Source organism: Archocentrus centrarchus, chromosome 6, assembly GCF_007364275.1.
Source record: "Archocentrus centrarchus isolate MPI-CPG fArcCen1 chromosome 6, fArcCen1, whole genome shotgun sequence".
Taxonomy (NCBI): domain Eukaryota; kingdom Metazoa; phylum Chordata; class Actinopteri; order Cichliformes; family Cichlidae; genus Archocentrus; species Archocentrus centrarchus.
This window is the reverse complement of record NC_044351.1, coordinates 30,395,588-30,420,914: the sequence shown is the minus strand read 5'-3', so window position 1 is coordinate 30,420,914 and position 25,327 is coordinate 30,395,588. Positions and strand designations below refer to the sequence as shown.

The 25,327-nt window shown below is 40.1% G+C and overlaps 1 protein-coding gene across 1 annotated transcript in view; it reads left to right on the top strand.

The window, feature by feature from the left end:
• Positions 1-2,035: 2,035 nt before the first annotated feature.
• The window catches only part of LOC115781757 (cyclic nucleotide-gated cation channel beta-1), a 34,308-nt gene continuing 11,016 nt past the window's right edge, over positions 2,036-25,327 (top strand). The window contains 35 exon segments of the mRNA XM_030731600.1: positions 2,036-2,171; positions 4,556-4,640; positions 4,725-4,743; positions 4,849-4,900; positions 4,993-5,098; positions 5,844-5,863; positions 5,943-5,950; positions 5,953-6,050; positions 6,399-6,423; positions 6,596-6,689; positions 6,885-6,985; positions 7,074-7,137; positions 7,364-7,439; positions 7,532-7,556; positions 9,072-9,334; positions 9,336-9,412; positions 9,705-9,854; positions 9,961-10,030; positions 12,658-12,721; positions 12,925-13,151; positions 13,603-13,627; positions 15,533-15,663; positions 15,666-15,716; positions 15,718-15,752; positions 16,560-16,574; positions 17,572-17,607; positions 17,966-18,064; positions 18,154-18,308; positions 21,156-21,365; positions 21,962-22,170; positions 22,265-22,315; positions 22,426-22,512; positions 22,805-22,869; positions 23,078-23,200; positions 23,296-23,437. Coding sequence (XP_030587460.1) covers positions 4,560-4,640; positions 4,725-4,743; positions 4,849-4,900; positions 4,993-5,098; positions 5,844-5,863; positions 5,943-5,950; positions 5,953-6,050; positions 6,399-6,423; positions 6,596-6,689; positions 6,885-6,985; positions 7,074-7,137; positions 7,364-7,439; positions 7,532-7,556; positions 9,072-9,334; positions 9,336-9,412; positions 9,705-9,854; positions 9,961-10,030; positions 12,658-12,721; positions 12,925-13,151; positions 13,603-13,627; positions 15,533-15,663; positions 15,666-15,716; positions 15,718-15,752; positions 16,560-16,574; positions 17,572-17,607; positions 17,966-18,064; positions 18,154-18,308; positions 21,156-21,365; positions 21,962-22,170; positions 22,265-22,315; positions 22,426-22,512; positions 22,805-22,869; positions 23,078-23,200; positions 23,296-23,437 — 3,054 coding nt within the window. The 5' untranslated portion in view covers positions 2,036-2,171; positions 4,556-4,559.

Below are 25,327 nucleotides of genomic sequence, written 5' to 3'. Positions count from 1 at the left end.
ATACCAGTTGTTTACCAGTTTGTCAATTAACAACAGTCGTCCTGAATCCTTGTTAATCACCATCTGGTATCATGCCATGCTTTCTTCCTCATCATCTCTTTTTCACAAGCCTCTCATTACCTTTATCCACCTTCCTTTCTTTCCGCTTTCACTGTTAAATTCCACTATCAAAGTTGCAACCGCTCTTCTTTGGGTTAACACAAGTAAGCATTACATCATAATGCAAAAAAGGGTTCAATATCACCCTTTCTAGTGTCATTACACCAATGTAAAAAACTTTAATAATGAGCAAAAGCATTTGAACCGCTCCATAAGAAAGGATTTGAAAGCCTTAACTTAGTGTCAGGGTACTGAAGCGCTTCTCATAAAAAACAGCCCCTGTGACCAATACTGTTATAATTATCAGACTGATGACGCCTCTTGCAGTGTTTCATTCTTGTAGATGGGAGTGCTCAGATTGGGTTAAGTCTTGTATATGATGCTCAGTGTATGGTTTTGGTTACCTCTGACAGATAAATCTGGGAAGACATAAAATAGTGAGATTGAAAATGAACTTCTACTTTTTACTTTTTACCTTCAAAACTGCCTTAATTCTTTGTGACACGTAATCAAGGTGCTGGAAAGATTCCTCAGAGATTTTGGTCCATATTGACATGATAGCATCACAGTTGCTGCAGATTTGTCAGCTGCAAATCCACGATGCGACTCTCCCATTCCACCCAAAAGGTGCTCCATTAAGTTGCGGTCTGGTGATTGTGGAGGCCATTTGAGTACAGTGAACTCGTCCTGTTCAAGAAATCCGTTTTAGATCATTTGAGCTTTGTGATGTGCTATCCTGCTGGAAACAGCCATGAGAAGATGGGTGCACTGTGATCATAAAGGGATGTACATGGTCAGCACTAAAGAACCCACCACACCACCACAGCAAGCCTGAACTGCTGATACAAGGTAGGAAGAGAAGAAATAGAGAGGGAGAGAGACGTATATTAAATACAAAACCCCTAATCTGAACAAATATGCTTCTTTCATATTTTTTCATATTTTGCTTTGCTTCTGTAGATGGTGTGACCCCATTACCCCTTAGGAGGTTCATAGCTGCAGGACATCATACAATGTTGCCGTTTACATGTTAGAGCCCGTTGTTTAATAGTAAGGTTAAATATGTTTAACCAGCATCATTACATCATTTATCGTGGCTGTAGATAAATAAGTAGAATATTTGGAAGTATTACTGGTAATTTGATGTTTTTAATATCAGTTGAAGTCTTGTTGATTCAATATTAACCAAGGTTGCAAAGAATGATCAAGAATCGGTGTCAGAATTCAGTGTTGACTAAATGAAATTTAGGTTGACAGCACAACTTTAAGTTCAAGTGTTGTTTACTATCTGGGAAGCCACTGAACAAGCACATGGAAGCATGGGAGGCATTTCACAGGTTTCTGTCATGAAGGTAAATAAACACAAATAAATAATATAAACTTAGCACAAAAAGGAAATCTGTGTTTGGTCGATTATTTCCTTGTTGTAACAATGTTTCTTGGCAATAAATCTTATATATATTGTTTACATCTCCTTAAACTGTGCCACATTTGAAAGAAAATTGCATTTAAGGGTTACTGCAGGATGACCAGAACCGAACGACACACACGTCCCGAACCGAACAGGAAATGAAATGTTGAAGTCAGACTCACACACCCTGAACACTTGAGTTCAGTGAAAATATAGGCTACTTTTGAGTTGAGCTTTCTTAATCAGTAAAGTAGTCTGAGTTAATCAAAAAGTGCAGTGAAAAGTAGAGCTGAGGACTGTAGCCTGGATTACTTACCACCTTTTCTGATTACATTTTCACTCATTTATGCTCAAAGTTTAGTTTACATGTACATGTGCTCTCGTTTAACTGATTGTAATCTGATCTGACCTGCTGCTTGCTGCTTGTTTTCCCTTGACGGCAGTTTATAGGTTACGGAGAAGATGTCCTGATGATACGTTTCTTCGCTGTTAATCTGCGATTGCTCATGGTCTGGGATTGTGCCTTGACCTTCAGGTGCTGCGGGTTAATCTCGTTAGGCCCATGGGCATCTGCTGTGAAAATCTCAGCAGACCTGTGCTGGCTGTGCTGCACTCTAGATCTCTGTACCACCGGCATGCAGAACCACCTATAGGCACGCAGGTAAGGAAAACAAGTCTGTTGTTATGTACAATTCTGTGGATTATTTAGGTGGTGCATTAATATCTGAATTAATAGACAGTTAGTGGAGTTGCAAATACAGAAGTTATTGTGATTTCGTAGTGTGTGCTTTAGAGTGAGATAGTGTACTATCTGACCTTTTTTAGAGATTTTCTTTTTGAAGCCAGAAATATTTTTCAAACAATTACTATATTATTATTTTCTTGGGTTTATTTTGTTTGTTTTTTGTTTTTTTTTTTGAAGTGAAGAAAGTGAAGAAACCATTTATAATGAGAACTTGTTGTCAAGAGTTGATCCCGGCCCTAGGCAGTGAGAATGACAATTACTTCAGTAGATTAGTTCGGGCCAGAGTTACACTATTTAATCCTCCAGGAAGAGGCCCCTCTGATCTTTGCTGGTTTGGGAATGCTTGTCAGGAATCAAAAGTAGGATGACAACAGCTCACACAGTTTTTCAAAGAAGTCTTCTATGTGGATCATCCATGGAAGAATTCTTCTTCGAAACTGTTCCCATTGCCACAAAAAAGTGTGATGGCTTTGAGAGCTGTGAAACTTCTATCAGACCTTTGTTTTTCTATATTATGTGTCTAGAGAGAGCATCATCAGACTTGCAGTAACCCACAACCTTTAGATGTGGTAGAATGATCTTTAAGGCCACAATCACTGATAGCTGTCCCCTCAACCCAGCAGACAAGTCCTGTGGCGCTAACAAGGACAAATTAAAACATGTTTTTTGGTTGCAACAACAAAAGGGAGAACAATTTTTTTTTTTTTTTTTTGACCAAATTGTAATTGACATTTAAAAAAAATAATCCCTGCGTTTGTCTCCAGTCCTGGGCGGTGACATCATGATGCAGGATATCCTCCAGTTTCACTGGCTCTTTGCCCCCATGCTGAAGAGGATTATCTCAGTGGGCTGATGAGCTGTCACAGAGGATAACATGGATGATATATGCATGTTTGAATTAATTCAGATAAATGGCACTCCTGTAAGCTCTAAAAAATTTCTATCATCGATCATGTGCATAGGCTGCTTAAAATTTTCTCATTCCCACATTTGAGACTGGGTTCTTCCTTTCTAACTGATTTAACTGACTGAGCAATCGGCCACCTGTGGAGGCTCTTGCTAAAGCAGCTTATGATGTTACTGCTGCTTGAACAAGGTCCTACCTTCTAATGTCCTCTAACTTTTGACTTCTGTGTGGGCTTTGCATGGCGTGCATGATCCTGATTTCTCCTCTTTGAGTTGCCAGTATGAGCAAAAATGAAGCTGGTGAATGTTCTTCACATCCCATTAGCCCCAGTTAAGGGCTCTCTTTCAGGCAGCTAAAGAGGCTGCTTTAATGAGCACACGAGTAAAGAGTTACTGATTTATTACCATTATCATCAGCATGCTCAACCATGTTTAAAGGTACAGTCAGTAATATTTTCTTTGAGGTTATTCAATAGAAAAAAATATTATACTTATAAATATGCACAGATTAGTGTGTAATTACATCTTCTAACAAGTTAATGTTCTTAGAATGAATTTATTAAAAACACATAGGAACAGTGGCAGTTTGTGAAAGCTGCCATATTTGAATACAGTGGCCTGGAAGGACATCCCTCCTCCAACTAATTGCATTTTAGGTATATGGCAAAAGGGCCACATATGTAGTACACCAAAAGAGAAGTCGGAGGCGTTTGCCTGCCGTGGAGGGACACTGCACCTTCAGACTCCATATATGAAGGATCATACCTACGTTTTATCATTGGAAGGGGTTCTCTTCACCAAAAAAAAAAAAAACTCTAAGGAAAGAGACAACACCACCAGCATCTTAAAAAACTTCATCCTCTTCCTCCTCACCATAAACCTCATCTCCTGAACTGAAGTCAGGGCTCTATCGCATGTAAACATCCATAAACATGCTTATTTATTCCAATATTACTTATTGGCGGCAGATTAGACACAGACCCTTCAGTCTCTGGAGAGCTGACAAGAGCTGGTTATAAGCTAACTTTATGCCTGCTAATGTTAGGTTCAAGTATCCTAAACACTTCTCTCAGCCTACCCAGATAGTGAAAACCTCTGGTCCCGAGTCTCTTTGCTATCTGAGTATCACAGCAGAAGAACAGTGGCCAGAGTTTTTGAGGTGACTCTTGACAGTTAATTGACTGTATCCGTCTTTTATTTCCTGATTTATTGTGTTGATATAATTCAAATATGTTAAAATATAGTGTTTAGACACAGTAATGGAAACACATCTACATTTATACACTTGAACTGGGAGGGATAAGAAAATCCACTGACATGTAGTAGTGAGATTTTACACACTGTAACTTTAATGAAGGGTTTTATAAGAGGCTGACCATGTGTGTTTTCTTCAGCAGGATGTTTAATTGGGTGGTGAAAGTGGTTCCCCAACCTCCTGATGCTGCTGGGACAGAAGAAACTGCCAAGACCCCTGATGCTGTATGACAATCACACACACACACACACATGTTTAGCCTGCACTCATACAGAGTAATTAAGAGTCTTTCTTTTCTCTCTTTTCAGCCACCCAAAATCACGGAGGGTGAGGCTTATCTGCAACCCCTTTTATATTATTTGTGCTGCACCTTTAGCTTTTTGTGTGAACACACATCTATAGCATATGACATGTTTTTAACTTCTCTTACAGCTCCAGTGAAGCCACTTCCACCAAAAAACACAGAAGAGGTTTCAGAGGATGGGTAAATGTTCTTGTGCATCAGCTTCTTATTTGTGTGTGTGTGTGTGTGTGTGTGTGGTTGCTGACTTCTTTCTGTATTCACATCTTCAACAGCCATGCACAGACTGGAGTATTAGGATGGCTCTCCAACGGGTTTGTCAGTGCCCTGCCGCAGCCTTCGGGCAGCCCCAGACTCAGCAGAGCCAACTCTGATGCCAAGGTGAGTCTCTAGATGACTCGGTGGATGTACAGTCTGCTAATAACAAGGTCAAAGTGTGTGTCTGTTGACTGCACTTCAGAGTCTGAGGAAGTTAACTATAAATTAAAGTAATGGAAATGGAATGTTCCCTTTGGAGCACTATTCAGCAAATTTTTAATTATTTGGGATTTATTGAATTTACATTTATGTTTTGCTTCGTTTTTTTAGTCAAGCGTGCTAGTCATTATCTTTTAATTTGTCTCAAGGAGCTGTTGTAAATAACACTAATGAATAACAAAACAAATATCCATACCCCTGTGGATCATTCTCATGAATAAATTCTCACAAGAAGCTATTTTTTATTAGGAGTTTGTACCATTTTTAGTCCACTGGTTGTCCACAATTATTATTACTATTTTCAACAACCAATAGAAAGAATAGATTTATCTACCTATCATGGAAAAAACAGGAGTTCTCAAACATTTTGAGGAGAAAAACAACATTTACAGGAGAAGGATGCTACACTTATTGAGTATGTGTCTAAATTATTTGCACTGTTAATTTCAATATTTGTATTTTATTTGAATTCTTTTGAATCCACTCATTCACACACATGAGATGTGAGGTGTCACAATCATATCAAAGGGCAAACATTTGTTTTATTAGTGCAAATTATCAGCATCCTCAGCTATGAGTCCTGGATCATTATTGTAGATGAAGCTTTTCATTGTATTTCTTTTCTTCTCTTCTTCTATTCATTTGCTAGTCGGGAGAAGATGGAGACAGGTACAGTATGACTGAAAATCTGCTGAATTTACAATGAAACTGCTGTGAGAGAGGTCACTTAAGGTTGCTTCTCTATCAGGTCTGGAGTGATGACTGGGTCACTCATGGTCTGACCAAAGTGCTGCCTCAGCCTGATGAGAAGTACAGAGAGACTCAGAAGGACACTAAGGATGAGGAGCACACAGAGGTGAGGCAGACAGAAAACACAACCAGGCATTAAAAAATATCCAGTCCCAGTTTCTTCTATAAGCATATCAGCCCTGTGCAGCATTTTGTCCCTTTAGGAACACTAAACTGCTAAACTTACTGAGTGTTTAATGGAATTAACTGAACAGTTGGATAAATCCGACCAATCGGGTGACACTTGACTGAATCAACTTAACATTGTCCCACAGGCTTAAAGGACTAATGATGTGAAAGGGGGAGGGGGGTTAGCCATTAACTTCACTGCTATCTAAACTGGGGCTTATGTAAACAATACCAACATACCTTCCATTGTTTCTACATTAAATGCTCCCCCCCTCTGCTGTTTCAGGTGTATGATGTTGCAGCAATGCCAGGTACTTTTCAAAATAATGTTAAAATACCCTTTAATAATTATACAGTAAATTAAAGCCAAAATGCCTGAATTAAATGGTTTGTTATGCTAACTTAGAATGAAGCTGAAACAAAGCTGAGGTTTATTAGTGATTTGACATGGTGGTCTTTTTTTCTTTTTTTTTCCTAATTCAGATTTTGATCCACTTCCACACATCCCTGTGGTGGAGATGGTGTCAGATGAGGAAACGTCCGAAATAGAGAGTATGACCACTCACTTTCCTTCCAAGTGAGTGCAAACCACCTCCCACTCCAGATTCACACAGCACATCCACAGCTCAAAATAATCTGCACTATGTGGTCTGGATTGTACCCCTAACACTTATAGTCCTCCTAATAATATCAAATGCACACCATTGCCACAGTTCACAGAGTTAATTATTCTTCAGATATTTAAGAGGCCACCTTGGATCTTCTGTTTCAGCATGGTGACCTGGATCAAACAGAGAGTTCCTCAGCCAGTGCCCCCTGGTGCTGTATCTGTGGATGCGCCAACCAAGTCGTCCCGCAGTTCTCTGGACAAAAGTAAATAAAGCCTAAAAAACCTTCTTTTTTTCTTTTTTTTTTGAGAATATATGTTTTGTGCAGTATTTTTACATTGTCTGCTCCACAGTTCTGTCTCCACCACCTGAATCCCTCAGTGGAATCTCATTGGATACTGACAGCAAGGCTTCTGGGTAAGTTTGGACTCAGTCTCTTTCCCTAAATTAAATGCTACTTGAATGGTCTCCATGTGGATGAAACAAGATTTGAGAGCATCTCCTTTGTTGTTAAGTAGCATTTTTGGGTTAATCAAGGTAGATGCATAGTGCAATCCACAAGATCTTTTTCACTCCTGACATTTTTGGCTTGTCAGTGTAAGAAAAGAACTGGAGTCTAAACACTTTGGTTTTTGCCCCACAGTGTGGTCAACTGGTTTGTGTCAGGACTGGGTCTGAAGCTGCCTCAGCCTGTTACTCCATCCAAAGATGAAGCTAACGTAAGTTGTAGAAAAAACTGGCAGCTGCTTTCCAGCCGATTCAATCATCTCATACCCCTGTTTTTAAAAAATTTATTTTCCCTCTGTTTTAGAGTGCATCTGAAGTAATTCAGAAAGGTGAGTTGAGTTTCTCCCTCTGCATTGTATACCTTTTGATCCTGAGAGCCACAGTTCAATTAAGTGAATCAGTATCCCATAATATTTGCTAACTACAGAAAAATCCAGAATAGAGTGCATTTAATTCAAATTTTCAGCCTTTTCTCATTTTGAGTGACTCCTCTTCATGGGTGTAACATTTGTAAACTACTGCATATATGCTTTCTGCTGAAGCACCCTCTTGTTTTTTTCCTCCATAGTTAATGAAGAGGTGTTTTGGTCGGACGGTCGGAGCCTAACTCAGTCCCTCTTCTCCTTCTGTTTCAGGGGGGAAGGCGCTGCGAGCCCCTTAAACAGCAGGAGGAGACGACTGGGGGATGCTCCGACTCCCACAGATAAACACACCGATAGGCTCATTGTACTGCCAGCAGACTATAGAGACTATGGGCAGCTATAAATTAACATACATGAACATAGGAATATTTTCAACTCACCTTACTGTACTTTGTGCAGTTTCATATGAATGTATTGTAACTTAAATATAATATTTTTAGCAAAATTAAATTCAGTCTTTATGATTTTGAAATTGCACATTTTCTGTTTGATACAGAAACATTTAGCAATTGCCTTATTTGAAATTATTACTTTAAGTTGTGCACCCAAAACGATTTAGACGTGATATTTTCTGTTACATTGCTGTGCTTTAACCTGTGTCAGGGTACATTATATATTCATGTTGCCATTACATGTCCATAAAAACAAGAGACAAGAGATAAAATGTAAATCATGATGTACTTACTATAAATTTTAACACAAACGTTGTTGTTTTCTGAAGGCTCTCAAGAAAAAATGCAACACCTTTTTATCCTTGAAATAATAAAAAGGTCTCTCTTACAAATGAGGCACTGAGTCTCAATGGGACTACCTGTAAATATAGGTTAAATTTAAAAGATAAAATGGCAGCTATGTTCAGTTATTATTGTTATACGAGGACAGAATATAATTTGAGTGTCTTTATTTATTCTTAATTAACTGCCGAGGAATTGGATGAACATGATGTAAGACTAATTACAGTGTAAGAATGGTTTTGAGCTGTATATGTATCTGCTGTATAGCCTTGAACTGTGAAATGTGGCCTGGGGGTGTATTGTGATGGTTTGGATTTGATTTGAAAAATCTATGCTTGCTCACAAAGACAACATTTTGCCATCTAAAGAATGTAGTAAACACTGTATTGGATGGATAAAGCAGGAATAATAAAGGCTCATTGTGTGAACTGATTTTTGTGGTGCTTCTTATAAATAATACCTCTTACCTGCCAATAGAAACCAATAACTGAGTGCTCTCAAAAACCTAACAGCAATATAATTGACTACCACTGATGTAATAGAGACTTGATTCAATTCTAAAGCCTGTCAATCCTTGCAGTTGAATAGAATTATTATGGGATTATAAGCAAAGCTGTCTCAAAAACAGTTACGATCAAATTCCCCAATTTTACCCACCACACAATTCATCCTTGTCACCCTCTCATAGCATCAGCCAAACTCAAACCTGATATGGTGCTGGAAGATGTGGAGTCAGACAACGAAGGCCAGCAGAAATGTGAAGATCCTCCTAAAGCTGAAGCTCCGTCTGCACTCCTGGTTCCACCATCACCTGCAGCCCAACAGCAACAGGAAGTGAAAGAAGTGACGCAGTCAGTGTCAGTGGCATCACAGAAATGCAGCGATGCCGAACCAGAGCCACACCATCAGAGAGTGCGGCAAAAAATATCTCTGGAAGATGCAGAGACCCAGTACGGGCCGTTGGACGCCATTTATTGAAAACATCAAGAAGGAAGCTGAAGGGATAGCACTGGCTACCATGGAGAGCTGGTAAGGAAGGTGGAAAATGAGGGGGGAGAGCTGCAGCCTTTATCAAATACTCAATCTGAAAGGCCAAGTCCAGCATGATGGCACCTCTTCCAGTTAAGCAAAAGGACTGGATGTGTTTTTTTTGTGTGTTTTTTTTAGATATTCTCTGGTGTCACTTTTGATAGCTCAATCCCGCTGCATAAGCAGCAAACAAAGGGAAATTAACATATTTAATGTAATGCCAGAGGTTTTCTTTATAATCAAATTTTCAGCACAAACACAATCAAGTGTGTCCTTTTTTTTTTTCCTTCAGTTTACTTCAGGAGAGGCTGGAGATGGCCCGTATGGCTGAAGAGGTTGCCAGGCAGACAGCTGAGATGGCCGTTAGACAGATGGCCAGTGAGGGACAGTCCATCAAGCTCTCACTGGGGAGTCAAGAACAACTGGAAGAGCCTGAAGCCGCGTAAGACCATGAACTCAGTCAGAAAGAGAGGAAGTTTGCGTGTTTAGTCTTGGCAATGAGAGCCTCCCTGTGAATTGATATGAGGCTCTATATTCACTATGACCAGGCTTCCAGTACCAGTGGAAGAGGAGAGCGAGGTGGAGCTCAGTACAGTCTCAGAGTAAGAATTCATATGGGTGGTTCTTGGTTTTTAACTTTGCTGTAGGACTCTCAGCACTTAGTGTTTCTCACTGTGCATGTCATACTAGTCTTGTGTTGTGCCTAGCAGATGTGCATGAGTGCAAATATGGCTACCTGCTATTCCTGTGATTGTATATTTTCAAAATGAAATTCCCAAATCTTCCAAATGCTTTTCTCCAACAACTTTTTGAACACAGTGTAAAAGACAGATTATGTAATATCAAGTTAAGCATTCATTAAAAAAAAAAATTCTGTTAAGTGTTAATATGCAAATTCCCAGCTATCATAATATAGCAAGAAAAGTAAAAGTACATTATTTTTCACTGAACCATCTGTTGCAAACAGACATGAAAAACCGCTGCATAAAACTAGTCAGCATAACTATGTCAGGGAGACTAATTATTTTAAAAAAAAAAAAAAAAAGGGATAAATAAAGAAAAATAATTATTCAACTAAAAACAAGAAGTCTATTTAAAGCAAATTTTGATTTTAAAATGTACAATGTTTGCCTAAATGAGGTGCATATTAGAAGAAAACTAACAACAGTCCAAACAGTTAAATTCAGAATAACCAGGTTGTGCCAAAAAGTGGTTGTCTGCCAAAAAATAATTGCTGGTATTGAAATTGTTGTAAATGATTTGTTGGCCTAAATTTGTCAAACATACAGAGCTTAACAAACTTATTAGACCACCACCCAGAGTAAGGTTTATGCTGCAGTTGCCCTAAATTAACAGTATTGACAATTACAAGAATTATTATTTTTTTTTGTTTCTGTGGTTAATCCACCATCATGTGCAAGCTCTTTAATTGAAATATTTTTAATGCTAAAATATAGTTATTACTGTTGTCCATGAATATTCAAATTTACTGTTTTACAAAAAAGCAGCCACATAATAGTACAGCACATTATTGTTTTTTGATTAAGATGCTAAATTACAGTTTTTTACTTGGATTCTTGAACAGAAAAATTAGCATTAGTGGTTGAATGTTGCGCATGTTTAAGTGCTGGCTCAAATCTGGGTATAAAAACTTGAATTCAGTTATTTGCCTAATAAATAACAATATAATTTTTAGTTTTAAGGACATTTTTGGCAGATTTATAAAATATTTGTTTCTTGTTTTTTATGACAAGTGGTCTAATAAATCTGTCAAGCACTGCATGTGAAACATATCTCATGAATGATATTCAGTAATTTTGAGCCAAAAAGAACATTCCTCTCGCAATGTGGAGGCTATAATCAGTTTTTGGCGATGTTGCTTTTATAAAGCCTTATAAAGCCAGATTAAAAAGTCTCAATGACATTAAAAATATATTTTTTCAAGAGAGATCTGGCCAAGAGGGTAGAAATTGCAACAAATTTAACATAACAGTTCTATAAAGATATTGCAAGTAACCAGAAATGACTGCACTGATTACAATGCAGAATACAGAGTATGTACAATAAGGCAGAGCCATAAAAAACACTCGTAAATCAGGTAATTTCTTTATTTTATTTATAACCCCTTCGTAAATCCTGTTGATTATATCCTATTTACCAATACAAGCGAAGATATTAGACATAAAAAAAAATACAGCATCGGCAATCACTTTATGGCTCCACATTGGCACGGTCATTTGTTATCAGCAGATCCCAAATCCCGCGGGTTCTCGTTATGTGATCTTTGCCGCTCATTGCCCAAGCATCACACAACTGTGTCATAGCAACCACAGCTTCCCCTGGCAACAGCGGACCCTCCTCCTCAGCGCGCCCGCCTCTTGTCCTCCTTTCAGCTGTTCCCCCGGTAACACTGTGCACCTGCTGCAGCTGGTTCGCGTCTCTGGGTTAAAGATGGAGGGACATATCATAACAGAATCTTTTCCTCGTTGTTTTTCTCATTTTTCTAAAATCTTCTGATGCGGTTTATGTGAATTAACTCGTGGACGTTTTTTCTGTCGGGACTCATAACGGTAAACGCACATAGCCTATTAAATAATACGCTTCAAACTGCGAAACAGAATATTGTGAAAACGTAATAATAAAGGTAATAAACTAGTGTAATAAAATGCATGTTATTATTTTAACTAACTTTTTTATTATTAAGCATAGACAGATAACTTACAGTGTGCATTATGTAAGCTTTTCTGTTACAGGTGGTCTCCATACGGTAAATTTATGCTAAGCGAGAGAAAACAAGCTAACACCTGGTGAAGTTTCTTCATCCACAATATAGCGGTTTAAATGACTAACCTGGGTTATGTGCAGTGTCACTTAGGAGCCTACAGACAAATAAGAATAAATAGGGCTGGAACTACCTCTGTAACAACCACAACTGAAGTCTGTAAAATGTGATTTTTCTAGTCTCATTATGTTAAAACAAAGGAGAATTTCTCCAAAATGGATAATTAAATTTGCATCCTCCGTAGGTCTTGTTGTTTTTGAACTAAACAATTCATAGCCAAACAGAAGCTGACTTACAGGCTATTGCAGTCTGAATCCTGCGTTGTAGTGAGTGTCCAACTAACAACAACAGCACTTTCACCCCTTACTGCACTGTAATAACCTTTTAACACAACCAGTTGTCATTTGGTTTGACTCTGAATGACTGACTGTCCAGCAACTTGTTTTCTTGTCCTGTTCTGCAGAAAGAAAGCAGCCTCGCTCAGGAGGAGCAGAAAGTTGAGACAGAGGAACCTGCCATAAAGCCAGGTAGATGCAATTTAAATATAAACAAATGTATTGAAAAAAGGCCACTTCTTAAATATAAACTATTTTCTCTCATTCAACATGGTATATCTATGTAACATCAGCAGTCTTCTGACAAAACATTTTCAGAAAGGCAGTTACATAATCTTTGTTGCTGCTGAATGTTCTGAAACACTCGTTCAATCTTCAATTTATAAAAAATCCAGAGCCAGAGGAGGAAGCCTCAATCTCACCACCTCCAAGGAGTGAGCCAGTGAATAACTCTGAGCCAAAGCCAGAACAAGCAATACGACCAGAATCAGAACCAGAGTCTGCACCAGAACCAGAAACCGAGACCCAGGAAGCTACTCCAGAAGCTGAGCCTGTCACCGAGCAGCCGCAGAAAAACGAAGAAAACGGTCAAGCTGCTAATGCTGACAAGGCTCCTGAAAAAGTAATGTTTCCCATCCCAGGCTATACCACTGTAATATACATGACTCAGTTATTCTAAAATTAATTGCCTGACTTTATGACGAAATAATTCTTTTACACTTCAGACGGGCTCTGTTTATCCTGTTCATAAATGTTCCATCCTACATTAATAAAAAGTCGGTACAGCTCAAAAGTGAATTTTCTTACATTACTATTAAGAAATCTGATATAATATTATTAATAATAATAATTCCTAATGTTCTCCTTATGTACTTTTGCCATTTAAATAACTTTTTTGTTCATTCATTTACTAATTTATACATAAATAAGTTATAAAATGCAAGATATTATGTGTTTATTACCGAGCCTGAGACTCATTAATGTTTTTGTGATATGCGGATCCTTTCTGAGAAATGTTCATCAGATAATCTGTTACTAGTTCCCGACTGTTCGTGTGCTTTGTGTTTTTGTAGGAGGAGGAAGCTACTGACTGTGGTGGTATGTACTGTCCAGTTATTTTCCTTCAGGAAAGTTTTTGATTGTTTGTCTGACTGTAAATAGCAGTTTACATCACTGTGTGGCTGACCAGTTGTGTTAAATGCTACAAGCATCCAGACAACCACTACTGTATTTGATGTCCTTACTGCATCTCTACCACAGTATCCGTCTGTCACCATCAGACTGTAGAGTTCATCTGGAGACCTGAAGTCTGATATTGTCATTCTTGACTGGCTTCATTGCTGTCTGATTGTCAACAGTGTCCTTCTCCTACTTTGCTTCTATTCTGCCTGACTGTATCTGCCTATCCACCTGTCTCCTCTGTAGCTCCAGTCAGCTGTGATGCATTTAAGAGCTGCCTGATGCGCATTCCCTTCACCTCTGAGTGCCTCGACAACATCAACGCATTCTTCAAAGAGAACGGCATCACTCCTCCCCAAATACCTTCCATGCCTAAACTACCCACCCAGCTCTCTGAGTTTACCAAGTACTTACCCACCCAACCCCCTGAGATACGCCAGGAGCTCTCGCAGATCAGACTCACACAAGTACCCCGGAATATTGCCCAGACTCTCACTGAGCTTTTGCCCCAAAGCTCAGGGGTCTCAGTAGGCCCTACTCTGCCCAGTCTTTCCCAAAGACTCACAAACGTCCCACAGAAGCTCTCCCAGTTCCCGAGCTTAGCACACGAGTATTTCATGAACATCCGGAACCGCCTTAACAGCCTCATGCCTCAAGATGCCTAAGAGACGACAACAACAACAACAGCAAAAACAGAAGCAAGACAACAATCAGCAAGACGTAGAACTCAGCCGGCTTGTGCGACACTCCCCTCTTCCTCCTCCTCATCATCCCCAGCTGCAATCCCGATCCCCATCTCCATCCTCTCCTAATGGTAGCATCCTCGATTTGCCCAATGTGCCATCCTATCCACGTCTGCCACCCATCGTCAGCTCCCCTTCTAAGCACCCAAGATCCCTGTCACATCAGCTGTCTGGTCTATCTAACCCAGCATTCTTCATTGAAGATGACTCAGACATTTCAGCAATAAGACCTGCAGGTGAATCCACACCAGTGTAGTGTTCACTGTCCTCTCATTCCTTGTGCATCCTGAACTCAATCATACTGCGTTAAGTAAACTGTTGTCTCGTCATAAGAGACAACAGTTTACACTAGTAACGTGCAAACAATAAATGATGTTTGAGTTCAGATGTTTTGTTCTAGAGCACGCACAGGGTAAAACAGTAGCTATTTGTGTTGTTAACGTAGATTTTTGTATGTTTTTGTGTTGTTTTGTCATTTCTCAAATAAGTTAACTTACCGAAGCTGTTAATATGACCCTGAGTTTGCTAGGGCTTAGAAGATAGGCAGGTAAGATAAAGAGGTGTACAGCCTGAAAGTGTTCCAGGATTTTGTGAAGGAAAGCCATAATTCAGAACATGAACCTTTCAAATGAGAACAGATTGAAATGCACAATATGGGTGCCATCTGTTTTCTTCATAGCTTTAATAAAGTGAGGACTGAGGCAACTGACTGTTGACAGAAGTGTGCCAGTGTATCATGAGCCAGATTAGCCAGATTGTATGGCCTGCAAGATTAGTAAACTAGTCCTTTCCTATCAGGGCATTCTATGCTTGGCCTAGTTCACAGCTGAATCCTCTTGCATTAGCCTGTTGTAGGGCCTGCTAAATCTGCCTTTCTCCTGGCCTGTCCTGCTCCTTATACTTGTGGCCTGTTTTGCATTACTTATGTGCAAAAGGCAAATATGTACATATCTACCATAATGTTTATATTGCATCTTCAGCATCAGTTTTGCTTTAATAATAGCATACTGGACATGCCACTGTTTGTAATGCCCTCGACTAAATGACAACAAATGTACTGTGTGTTTGTCAATGTCTTCAGAGAACTCCAACATCAGCCTTCGCCCAGCTGTTAACGTAGAGGATGTTGACTCTGATCATGAGAAAGCAGGAGGAGCAACAGGAGGAGGAGGAGGAGGGGAGGGGGAGGAGGGGAGGGGGAGGAGGAGGAGAGAGAACAAATCCCCCAAATCCTCACCCCACAGGACCCAAAATTGACAACCCTTCACTGTTCCTGTGACCCCTTCAGGAGGTCGTCAGAGGTGAGCTAACAGAGGATTTATACTTTCTGTGTTAAATCTATGCCGTAGGTACAGTCATAACCACAAACCACTTATGTGGGTTACGGTGTAGGCGCTACAAATTCGCAGCAAAGTCTTAATCGGCAGTAAGACTGCATAAAATCTAATTAATAACCAATATAATTATGCTAATTATGTACAACCTTGCTTCCAGAAAACTTAGTGTCAAATGAAAATCAACACTAAATGCTACGATTTGCAAATCATTTAAGCTCTATATTTAATTGAAAATAGTACAAAGCCACATGTGATGAACTGTTAAATGTAAGATAAACCTGGCACCTTCATTTAAGTCAGACTGATCCAAAGTAGAAAGCTGTCCTGTTGTCTGAACAGTTCAAATTTGAAGTAGTTTTGGGAAATAGTGGATGCCATCTCCTCTGGGCTAAAGAGGAGCACAACTATGCAACTTGTTATCGGTCCACATTTGACAAGTCAGCACCTTTGATAGTATGGGGGTGCATTAGTGCACACAGTATGGGTAACTTGCACGTCTGTGAAAGCACCATTAAGGCTAAACAATATTAACAGGTTTTGAAGCAACATGTGATGCTAGTGAAGCAATGCCATTGTGGTTTGCATATTTTTTTTGCTTATTTCTTCCTGTGTCTATAAATGCAGCTTTGTTTGTACATTGTTAACAGACTAGTATGTATTACATTTAACATTTTGTGCTCTTGGCACTTTTTGTTCTCTCAGTTTATCTTTATCTTGGATACTTAAATATTTTTTAATCCTTTTCTCTCCCCTTATGCTTTGCATCTGCAGTAAAGGAGATAAAGAGTAAGGATACTGTTTGAATTGTACTTGCCTCCTGGGGCATCTGTGCATGCTCTTCCAACAGTGACCACTTCCACCATGAAACTATAGATAAATGTGTATTTGCATAGCATATATGCATTCGTGGCAATATATCTCATAACACAGAAATAAAAAGTAGAATCACTGGGATACATTTGTCTAGCTTCTCTTTGTGCAAGTGAAGCATTTTCATCCAAAAGCTTGATGTTTGATGATTTTGGCAGCTACAAATGAAAGATTTGTAGTAGCCAAGAAATAATTGCAGTTGCAGAACAGAGTTTCAGTGTCACAATTGTCACATATGTCTTTAAATTATTACATTTATCATTTGGAATGAAAGTCTTCACACGCTTCCTGCATTCTTTAGTGCTGTTTGAGATTTACTCTACTGCCCTCTACTGTTCATCTTGTTGCTCTGCAGTCTTTCCAGAGTCAGTAGCACTATTACTTCAGCCTGTATTTTAGTGTCCTGCAGAAACAATGTATTTGCACTCCGAAACATTTGAGATTTTGTTCAGTTTGGTTATGAATTATTACTCTTTCTGCACGTAAAAACAATGAAAGCTGCCAAAATGACGCACACATGGAACCAGGCACTTACAGTTTATGCAGAACACAAGCAATTTGCTTTATGAACTACTTGAACATAACATTGTTTGGAAAGAGTGTTTTTTGTTTTGTGTTGCTGTGTTTTGTGATGTTCTGTTGTAAAGTGTGACGGTACTGTTTCATTTTTTTTTTTGCTTTTGCTTTTGGCTACTGTATGGTTGTTGTCATAACGTAGCAAAGTCAATAAACAAATGCATCACAATCCTGCACTTGTATCATCACTGTGTCAGTACTGTAGATGATTTAGCTATCCTTATTATCTGTTTCCTGGATTAACATGTTTTCCCGTTGTATACAAATACCCTCTTTCTCCCTGCCCTCCTTCTCTTAAATGCTCACTTATTTGAAACCCCGTTCCACTGTTTGACAGTAGTGGAAGGAACCGTAGGACTATCTGGACAAAGATGTAAGATATCCAACCCTTGCTGGTGTCCTTCTACTTCTTCATCCAATTGTTGTGCTGCCTGGCTCAGTATTTTATCACCATTCACTTTATCCATGCACTTTCCCATCTGACTGCTCGGTCACTTCCATCCATCCATCCTCAGTAATTTAGATGGATAGCTGCATGTAGTTTTTATTTCTTTTCTTATAATTTTTTTTTTTTTGCCAGTATTTATGAGAAAAATGTAATCTTTATTTTTTCCATACTGTGCAGTGAAACCACATATTATGTGAAATGGAAAAGAAATAATAATCTGACTAGTGCAGCACTGTCTTAAAGTTAAACCAGTGTTGTTATTCTGTCTGCCTGACTTTGACAGAAGGAGGCTTCATTCTGAAAGTGAGGATGATGATGAAGAAGGAAGCATCCCTGTCAGAGCCTGGCCCAGTCAGTCCAGCCTGCACAGCACAGATGATGTGTGAGCATGCGCGCACCAAGTTAAACAAATTACATTTAGAATGAGAAAATTCAGCATGATCCGAATATATTTATGGCTTTATTTCCAAGTCTAAAAGAACGTCCAGCATCTTCTGCCAGTCAGACCAGCACGGTGGTCAATGAGCGACTTCAGGAGCTAGTCAGGATGTTTAAAGAGAGAACGGAGAAGGCCAAGGAGAAACTCATCGACCCAGACAGCTCAGATGAAGACAGCATCATCACCTGTGAGTGAGAGTCTCTCTTTCTTTTTCTCTCCTGTCTATTCACATGCACTGAACTGAAATGAGTATGAGAATCAAAACAAGTCAAAAACATTTACCAGTACATATAAATTTATGTAGACAGTAGCATTAGCATGTGTGGGTGGGTGTTACAATACAATTCATTTCCAGGTTGAAAGAATCAGCTTTGCCCAGCCATGAAAGCAGTCACTCACATCCCCAAATTGGACTGATAAAAATGACACAAAACTCTGAAAACCTGAGACTGCCCAGTGACGATGACATACAGGTGAGTAGAAGCAGTAGCAGCTTCTGCCACCCACTCCTCGGTCATCCCTATAGGTGTACCCACAGCGTCCCTCATTCATCCCAGAGTGAATGCTTCGGTTCCACATTTAAGTTAAGCTCTTCCCAAAGTAAGCGCTTTAAATAAGTCACACAGCAGTCAGAAAGTTAAAAAGATGATCAGATAAATCAATGTGTTATTTTTAGCTAAGAGGTCTTTATTCACATGGGCACCACAAAACGTCTCTGACAAGAGGTGCTGAGCCTTAAAAAAAGTTTCAGCTTCACTGATTATATCGGTTTGTTGATTTTTTTTTTTTTTTTTGGCAAGACTGCTTCCAGCTACATATCCATCTATTTTTATAGCATACATTTAGTGTGAGAATGTGGTCAGTGTACTTTTACTGTGCTAAAGCGTGACATGTCATCTGTAGCAGCCTGTAAACAGCTGTAGTGTAGACTGTTCATCATCATCATCATCATCATCATCATCAAGCTTTATTTATCAAGCACTTTAAAAAGCCACAGCAAATACAAAGTGCTGTACACCAAGTAAATAAAAATATTAAGAGAAAAAAAGCAATCAATTAAAAATAAATAAAAACTGTAATACATTAAAACAGGTAAGATCAATGTCTCATGCTGGATTGAAGGCCAGACAGTATGAATAAGTTTTAAGATGAGTTTTAAAAATAGACAGTGAAGGCGATTGTCTAACATGCAAAGGCAGTTCATTCCACAACTTAGGGGCAACAACGGAAAAAGCTCGGTCCCCTCTGAACTTCCGCTTAGATCTCGGTATACGTAAGAGCATCTGATCAGATGACCTGAGATCTCGGACAGGAGTGTAGGGACAAAGCAGTTCAGAAAGGTAAGGTGGAGCAAGACCATTTAAGCATTTAAAAACAAATACAAAGACCTTAAAATGGATTCTAAAGTGCACAGGCAGCCAGTGGAGTGAAGCAAGGACAGGTGTAATATGCTGTCTTTCACGTGTTCCAGTCAGAAGACGTGCAGCAGCATTTTGAACCAACTGGAGACGTGAAAGAGAAGACTGGCTGACTCCAACATAGAGGGCGTTACAGTAATCAAGCCAAGATGTAATAAAGGCACATATCACTGTTTCTAGATGCTGCCTAGAAAGGATAGGTTTTACCTTCGTCAATCGCCTTAAGTGAAAAAAGCTAGACTTGACTTCTGCACCCATTTGACTATCCAATTTAAAATCACTGTCCATTATAAATCCCAGATTTGTAATTATGGGCTTAACATATGAGGCCAAAGGGCCCAAGTCAACCTGGGGAGGAGGCTCACAAGAGCTACTGGGTCTAAGCACCAACACTACAGTTTTTTTCGTTAAAATGTAGAAAATTTAGGGCCATCCGAGCTTTGATTTCATCAAGACATGCAAGAAGAGATTTAATTTGGAATCCATCCTTCTTCTTTAATGGCACATAGATTTGGCTGTCAACAGCGTAGCAGTGAAAGGTCTGTGAATCATTCAGGACAGAGTTGATAGTTTTAAATAACAGGCATGGGTTATGGGAGTTGGATGCAATGATATTTGACAAGTATTCTCTTTTAGCCTCTTTAACAGTGTTTTGATAATAGCGCAACAGGCCTTTACGATTTGACGTGACACCTGCAGCCTGTCTTTCTTCCATTTGCGTTCAGCTCTGCGACACTCCCGTCTGACTGCACAAGTTCTATCATTGAACCAGGGCTCAGATATAGCTTTGGGCTGTTTAGATTTTAGTGGCGCCACAGAGTCCAAGATGGTTTAACAGGAGGAATTAAACCAGACACTGAGCTTCTCCAGATCAGAGGAAATAGAGTCAGGGGGAGTACAGAACTGGTCGAAAACAGCAGAGAATTGATCAACAGTGGAAGGGCTGAAGATCCGACAGTGCCGAACAAGGGCGCAAGTTTTGACTGTGGTACGAGACAACCCAACTTCAAACAACACAGGCATGTGATCGGAAAAGGCAGTGCTGCAAATCTCCTGGTTTATTAACACAGGAAGACCATGAGAGAGAACAAGATCCAGTGTGTGTCCAAGTTTGTGTGTAGGACCAGATACTTATTGCACCAAATTTAAAGAGTCAATAAGATTTAAAAAGTCCTTCACCAATGGTTTATTAGGACAACACGCATGGACATTAAAATCTCCAATAATAAGGACACGATCATAATTAAGCATGATTCCAGCTAAAAAGTCAGAGAACTTGGTTATGAAGGCCTTATTGTATTTGGGGGTCGGTAGATAGCAGCACACAGTACCGGGTTAGAGCGACCCACTTCAAATAGAGTCAATTCAAAACTGGAGAATGAAGTCGATAAAAAACACTGCTTACAGTGTGCTCTACTTGTGGATGGATAAACCTTTTTTTATATATGTCTGTACCAAATTCTGTTTTTGTGCTTTAAGCTGGGAGTTAATGATATGCTGCTTGATATTAAAAAACAAAAAAACCTGCACTTTTTCTTACCAATCTAAGAAGGTACTAAAGCTTAACTGAATACTATCTTGAAGGCTCTGTCTTCCTATTCCCTTCCTTCCTTAAGCTCCTCCTCAGGCCCCAGCTCTTCAGCCTGCTCCTGGAGCTCAGCCACTGGACAGGGAAGAGAATGAGATGCAAGCAGGTCCATCAGGAGGAGGAGTGGAGAGTGGGACAGAGGTGGAGCAGCCTAGCCATTGCTGCAAGGTGAAAACACCTCGGTGGATACAAGCCTGTATGCAATTCCACTTCCCTGCCAGCATCGACCCTTTCACCAGTGAGAACCCAGCCGAATATGCCACCCTCTGCCATCTTCAGTACTGTGCTGTACAGTGGAATCTTTACTCGCTCAAACCTCACAAACACCCAGAGGTTCAGCCACACAAATATTTCTGAAAAACAACCCCACACACATTTATTAAACACTTTTTATCTTCAAAGCAAAAGAACAAGAATATTATTTTGTATTGTGAGGTTTGGGAAAACTGTCTCCTAATCAGCTGACATTTATTCCTTTTCCCCTTCTTTCCCATTCATTTTGATTTTTGAGCCTTTCTCTGTTGTTACTATTCTTCTGCATGTTTTGTTCAGATAACACTTAAATCCTGCTATTTTGATGTGGTGGACAGTGTATGATGGTAGTTGGTGCTTTCTTAGTGGCCATTCCAGTCTCTCCCGATTTACACTCTACACCAGGGCTGTTCAACTCCAGGCCTCGAGAGCCCCTGTCCTGCAGGTTTTAGATGTGTCCCTGATCCAACACACCTGGAGTTGAAGAGCCCTGCTCTACACTGTCAATTCTCCTAATATTTTAATTCCCTAATTTCTCCATTTCCATCTCTCCTTCATCCATTTTTGTCTTTCTCTTGTCAGACCTAATGTACGTGCTGTGGATGTTTTTGGTATCTCTGGCCTGGAACTGGAACGTGTGGTTCATCCCAGTGCGCTCGGCCTTCCCCTACCAAACCCCAGACAACATTTACTACTGGCTGTTGACCGACTACCTGTGTGACCTCATTTACATCCTGGACATCACTGTTTTTCAGCCGCGTCTGCAGTTTGTGCGTGGAGGGGACATAGTGGTGAGAGGAACTAAGGAAGAATTCGACATTTGAGTAATCTGAGATCTTAGCGTACTTTAAGAGTATAATTTTTTACATTTTCCTTTCATTGCAGTATGACAAAAAGGAGATGAGAAAGAATTACATGAAAACCAAGCGTTTCAAGGTAAAATATTAAAGTGTGGTAAAAGTCAAATTGTGTGTGTATTCTGTATTTCTTTGCATACAAACTGTGAAATCAATCACTGAAGGGAGGTCATGTCTTTTTATATTCAGTTTGATGTGGCCAGCCTTGTTCCCCTAGAGCTCTTCTACTTTAAAACTGGCATCAACCCTCTGCTTCGCTTACCTCGGCTGCTGAAGGTAAAACCCTGATACCCCGCACTGAACATTTTCTCCTCCAATCAACCAACATAATTTAGACTCGGGTAAAGTAATGGCAATCACCGCTAACAACACTTGTGTGTATTAATTTCAGTGAACCGCACACAACTGAAAACTATATGCGTACCAAGTATGGCACCATAACAAATGAAAAGCTCATTTCCCAGGCTCTACATCAGATTTAGTTTTAGTCACTTAGATATTGCAATTTCAAATACTTTCTGAAACTAAACTCAACAAATATTGTTCTCCTCTCTATCCATATCCTCAGATCCACTCCTTCTTTGAGTTTAACGATCGCCTAGAGGCCATCTTGACCAAAGCCTATATCTACAGGTCAGCTTCACACGGTATCTATTTGTTGGCTCCTGTTGTGATATGTTAGTAATGCAGTGGCAGGAAACATGAAGATCAAAAAATTTTTCACTGTGTTGCCCTCATTCCCTTTTTTAATAAAGCTTAAGAGACAGAGAAAGCTACTGTGTCACAGCTAAACAAAGCTGCTTTTAGATACTAATTTCACGCATTGTTTTCTGTCTCTTAGGGTGATCCGTACTACCAGCTATCTGCTTTACTGTCTGCACTGTAATGCCTGCCTCTACTACTTGACCTCTGACTTCATAGGACTTGGATCGACTGATTGGGTGTACAACGGCGAGGGCAACAGGTAGGTGGGGCTGACACACACAAGCGCATGGCCGCTGTTTTTAGTTTTGAAGATCAGAGCACTTTTAAATGGCGTCTTTCCTTTTCTCTCCTCAGTTACATTCGCTGTTACTACTTCGCGGTGAAGACCCTGATTACCATTGGGGGCCTGCCGGATCCCACCACCCTGTTCGAGATCATCTTCCAACTCATCAACTACTTTGTTGGAGTCTTTGCTTTTTCAATCATGATTGGGCAGGTAGGCATGTGTAGCACAGACGGAAATGATGGGCCTAGTCAGATCCCGTGCAACATATTTATTTTTTTCCAGACACTGTGGAAATACAGAGAAAGGTTTACTCTCGGAGCGCACTCGCTGTAAAGTCTGCCATTACAACTGACTAGCCTTCTTCTTCTGGCCGTCAGCTGCTTATGCATAACATGTTACAGTAATACTGTTAAACACAAACCATATTACTTCTAGACAGTCTCTCTGATCACCATACTGGTGTATCTGTAGCCACAGTTTTACACATAACTTTATAAATTCACATAATAACAAATTCTTTTAAGAACTCAAAACACACTGTTATATTGTATTAACTCTTCTTAAAACAAACTTCAGGCATGTTAAACTTTAGCAAACACAAACAAAATATAAATCCTTGCTTTAAAACACATAACAAGCATATAGAGTCCATAGACTTTAATCACGACTCAGTAACTGGGTCTGTACTACTACACAGCCCCCACTTGGTGCTTTAGCTTAGCTTTACACTTAGCTCTGATGTCATCTCATTATCCTGACACACTCACTCTGTCCAATATACTCTTCGCCAGCCACTCGTGCTTCTGTGCTAGACATCTGCTTCCTTTGACAGTTTACTCTCATCATTTTAGCTTTCACAAACAAACACTCGTCTGATTAATCGCCGCGGTCGCCACGGACGCGCATCCGCCATTCTACAATAACAGTGTGGCGATTTGATCCTACCAGACACAAACCTTAAGATCTACTCTTTAGCTCGATCTCTTTGACACTACTGGGCATTTATGATCTATTGCTACTGTTGTCTATCATTTAAGTGTTGTTTACAACCAGCTTACCTGTGGAAATACAGAGAAAGGTTTACTCTCGGAGCGCACTCGCTGTAAAGTCTGCCATTACAACTGACTAGCCTTCTTCTTCTGGCCGTCAGCTGCTAATGCGTTAGGCACCAAGCACCCCCTGCTGGCGGAACTACATATCAACCCAAAACACACATTTAGATGATTTGACAGTAACAAAAAGAGCAATAGTATTTGTCCCAAGCAAATGTGTCCTTTTTATAGAGTAAAAATTAAATGGGGGGGCATCTATTTCTCTACCTCTATCTACACCCAGGTGCCACACTCTCCCCCACAAAATTAAATGTCTCCTGACATTTCAGTTCAAATCACAAAGTCAATAGTGTCTTTAACACAGTCCAACAGCCCAGGGTCTCCAAAAGGCCCTTGTCTCAATAGCCTGAGTCTTAATTATCTTACAGTGTCTTTGAACCAAAGTCGGCTGACCTAACGTGTCATAACTCAGCATCGTTGGCTGTTGTCTTGACCGGTGAGGCCGCTGTCTTACAGTCTCTGTCTCACCTCCAACTCCAGCTGGAACATCTGTCTCTGACTCACCACTCCCCAACCTGTCAAGGTCAGGTTCAGGGACTCCGATCTGCATGGATGCATCCTTGTCACTCTGCAGTGGCAACTCCTCTGCTTCCTGACGACTTTGTTGAGGGACTCCGACCTGCAGGGATACATCCTTGTCACTCTGCGGTGGCAACTCTGCTGTTTCCTGATGACTTCGTTGAGGCTGGAAGGGTTCCACCAAGGGGTTTAGTGAAGTGTGCCTCTGTGTTCTCCCTGGAGCGGGTCTGAGGTACCCCTGATAGGTACCACTGTAGTCGTCATCTGAAGTGTCGCTGTCCTCTGGCTGCTGCTGTGGTCCATGTGCTGGTGGTGACCTTCTCCTTGTAACAGTCTGAGAGTCTCTCTGCAGATGAACAGTCTTCGCTGGCGTTGTTTCAAGGGGAAGGAAGTCACACAGGAGCAGGAGGTTCCTGTGCACTACCTTATCTCTTCCTTTACCGTTTTCAGGACTGATCTGGTAGACAGG